A 3,244-nucleotide genomic window follows, 5' to 3' on the forward strand; every position below is an offset into this window, starting at 1 on the left:
GCAGCTGCCGGTTGGTGCCAGATCCTCGGGCCTGGGGTTGTGGGGAAGGAGAGGGGCTGAGTGGGTGCAGATAGGAGGGGTATGGGGCAGGGCGAGCCAAGTGCTAGTGGAAGGGCATCGCTGTTCCCCTTGCTCACAAGGAAGAGGGGTAGGAAAGAGCCTGTGTGCAAGCATGGACCAAGCAGCTCAGCCCCGCTGTGGGCAGCGCACGGTGCTGCTAACCACAGGCCCGCCCTTCCCCCTTTTTAAGGTGCAGTGGGTGGTGCAAAGGTTGCCATGCCTACAGGCCCTACCCCTCTGGACAAGAACCCCCCGGGCAGTAACCAGCACCCCCTGTCCAGCAAGGAAGAGGCCCGAGCCAGTGACAAAGAGAAGCCGCGTGTGGAAGATGGGGGTCTGGATGGCGTGGCAGCCCGTACGGCCCCAGAGCACGTGGCAGTGAAGCAGGAACCGCACATCCCATCGGTGAGTGGAGCCACACTCCACTGATTTGACCTGGGTGGGGGGGAAAAGGGGACCCACTTGTCCCTTTTGTGGGACCCCACCTCCTCGGTGTCGCTCTGGGGACTGGCAAACCATTCCCGGAGGAGGAGGCAGCAATCCTCGGTCATAGCTGGCAGGATTAGGGGCAGCAGCCGGCCTGTCTATCCCAGTCCCGGTGTGGGAGATGGCATGATGGCTCGAGCCCTGAAGGGTGCCTTGGGCTTTTGGGTTCCCCTGATGTTCCCGGAGAGAGCCCCCCGAGCGCAGCACCCTCACACTTGCCTCTGCTTTGGCAGCCCAAACCAACATGCATGGTGCCACCGATGACACACAGCCCGGTGAGCACTGAGAGCGTGGAGGATGATGAGGATGAGGACGAGAAGAAGAAGGTTTGCCTGCCTGGCTTCACGGGGCTGGTGAACCTGGGCAACACCTGCTTCATGAACAGTGTCATCCAGTCCCTGTCCAATACCCGGGAGCTGCGTGACTACTTCCATGGTGAGCCCACACCAGGAGCCCAGCAGAGCCCTGCCACTCGGGACGGTGGAGCCAGCAGCCACCCTCACTCTCCTGTGTCTCTCACAGATCGGTCCTTTGAGTCGGAAATCAACTACAACAACCCACTGGGGACGGGGGGACGGCTGGCCATCGGCTTTGCCATGCTGCTTCGAGTGCTGTGGAAGGGCACGCACCATGCCTTTCAGCCCTCTAAACTGAAGGTAGGGACTGCAGGCACCAGCGTTACGCTGTGGGTCCCTAGCACTCCTCTGTGGGCACCTGGCTGCCCTGCTAGGGCCACGGAGAGCTGGGTGGGTGCAACCAGGCTTTGGCGGGGGGCAGACAGTGCTGCCGGGGGGCTGCTGGGCAGCCTTGACTACTGTGCTTCCCCCTCGACCCCCAGGCAATCGTGGCCAGCAAGGCCAGCCAGTTCACTGGCTATGCCCAGCATGATGCTCAGGAGTTCATGGCCTTCCTGCTCGATGGCCTGCATGAGGACCTCAACCGCATCCAGAACAAGCCGTACACAGAGACTGTTGACTCGGATGGGAGGCCTGACGAGGTGAGGATGTCCCTCCGCAAAGCCACTGAGAGAGCAGCCCCAGCCTGGGTGGTTTTGCATAGTGCTGAGCTCTTTCTCCCCCCAGGTGGTAGCTGAGGAGGCCTGGCAGCGACACAAGATGAGGAACGACTCTTTCATTGTGGACCTCTTCCAGGGCCAGTACAAATCTAAACTGGTGTGCCCAGTGTGTTCCAAGGTAGGGCAGCCCTGGAGGCTCTGTGCCTGTGCAGCAGCGGGCTCCTGACCCTCAGAGACCAGAGGTCACAGGCCAAGGCTGGATCTCAGGTCTGCTGGGGCTGCTGCCCTGCTGATCTCGGCCACAAGCACTTCCTGCAACTGAGCGTACTCTTGCATGTGCAGGTGTCCATCACCTTTGACCCCTTCCTGTACCTCCCTGTGCCCCTCCCGCAGAAGCAGAAGGTGCTGACTGTCTACTACTTTGCAAAAGAGCCGCACAAGAAACCCATCAAGGTAAAGGACACCATCTACTCTGGGGAGGGAGCCTGAGAGGGCTCCTGGAGATGCCCCAGGCAGCTGGTCATGTGCCAGCAGGGCTAAGCTTTGTGTCAAGTAAGGGCCCATGTGCCTTGGTGTGATGTGACTGATGTGGCACTTTCTTGGTGGCAGTTCCTAGTGAGTATCAGCAAGGAGAACTCCAGTGCCATGGAGGTACTTGACTCGGTGGCCCACAGCGTGCGCGTGAAACCAGAAAACCTGCGCCTGGCAGAGGTGAGACAGCTCAAGCTAGGCTGCTCTTGTGTGCGCCCTGACTCCCACAGCTCTGCAGGGAATATGGCCACTGACAGTCGCTTGCCCATATCCAACATCTCCATGGGACGGATTTTGTCCGTGGGTGGCAATGTCATGCACAGGGTGCTGCCGGGCAGATCCCTGCTTAGGAGGGCTGGGCCACCACAGTAGGGCAAGGGATGTCCGTCCTCCCCTGGCAGGGTGATGAGCTGAGCACCGCAGCTGTCCCCGCAGCTCACCATGGGGCTGACGTCTGTGGCTTTCTCAGGAGAGGAAGTGTGGGGCAGCCCTCACGTGGCCCCGCTCCACTGCTTTCCTGGCAGGTGATTAAGAATCGCTTCCACCGCATGTTCCTACCGTCCAACTCCCTGGACACGGTCTCTCCCACGGACCTGCTGCTCTGCTTCGAGGTGCTGTCCCCAGAGCTGGCCAAGGAGCGGGTGGTGGAGCTGCAGGTCCAACAGGTAAGAGGGGATACCGGAGCTACTGGGAGGCATGCAGGGAGGCTGAGCCTACAAGTGGGGCTGAGCAGGAGGGGGAGAGCTGCACGCAAGGGTGACTAGCTGCTGCAAGCACGGTTGCCCACCGAGGCTGCCTTCCCTGCCCAATGAGTCCTTTCCCCTGCAGCGTCCACAGGTGCCCAGCGGCCCCGTGGCCAAGTGTGCAGCCTGCCAGAAGAAGCAGCTGCCAGAGGATGAGAAGCTCAGGCGTTGCACGAGGTGCTATCGAGTCGGTTACTGCAACGTGTGAGTTGGCTTGGTGCCTGGCAGGGAGGGGAGGGTCTCCTGCCTTGAAGGGCTGGATGGGAGAGCTCAGCCCATTGGGAGGAGGTGGGATAGGCCTGGCCTTTGGGAGGGAGCCAGTCTAACTCATGGTGCTTCCCTTGTCCCCAGCGCACCTCTCTGGCCCTGCCATGCTCCTGCCTGGGGTGGCCGTGGTTGCTGGGTTCAG

The 3,244-nt window shown here is 61.2% G+C and overlaps 1 protein-coding gene across 1 annotated transcript in view; it reads left to right on the plus strand.

Annotated features, from left to right (window-relative positions):
- The window catches only part of USP19 (ubiquitin specific peptidase 19), a gene marked incomplete at its 3' end in the record, with an annotated part of 13,914 nt that overhangs the window by 7,470 nt on the left and 3,200 nt on the right, over positions 1–3,244 (plus strand). Inside the window, exons 10-18 of the mRNA XM_009698856.1 lie at positions 248–465; positions 780–981; positions 1,069–1,202; positions 1,385–1,543; positions 1,629–1,739; positions 1,904–2,014; positions 2,171–2,272; positions 2,617–2,757; positions 2,921–3,038. Coding sequence (XP_009697158.1) covers positions 248–465; positions 780–981; positions 1,069–1,202; positions 1,385–1,543; positions 1,629–1,739; positions 1,904–2,014; positions 2,171–2,272; positions 2,617–2,757; positions 2,921–3,038 — 1,296 coding nt within the window. The remainder of the gene's footprint in view (positions 1–247; positions 466–779; positions 982–1,068; positions 1,203–1,384; positions 1,544–1,628; positions 1,740–1,903; positions 2,015–2,170; positions 2,273–2,616; positions 2,758–2,920; positions 3,039–3,244) is intronic.

This window comes from Cariama cristata, unplaced genomic scaffold (assembly GCF_000690535.1).
Source record: "Cariama cristata isolate BGI_N322 unplaced genomic scaffold, ASM69053v1 scaffold37914, whole genome shotgun sequence".
Classification (NCBI taxonomy): Eukaryota; Metazoa; Chordata; class Aves; order Cariamiformes; family Cariamidae; genus Cariama; species Cariama cristata.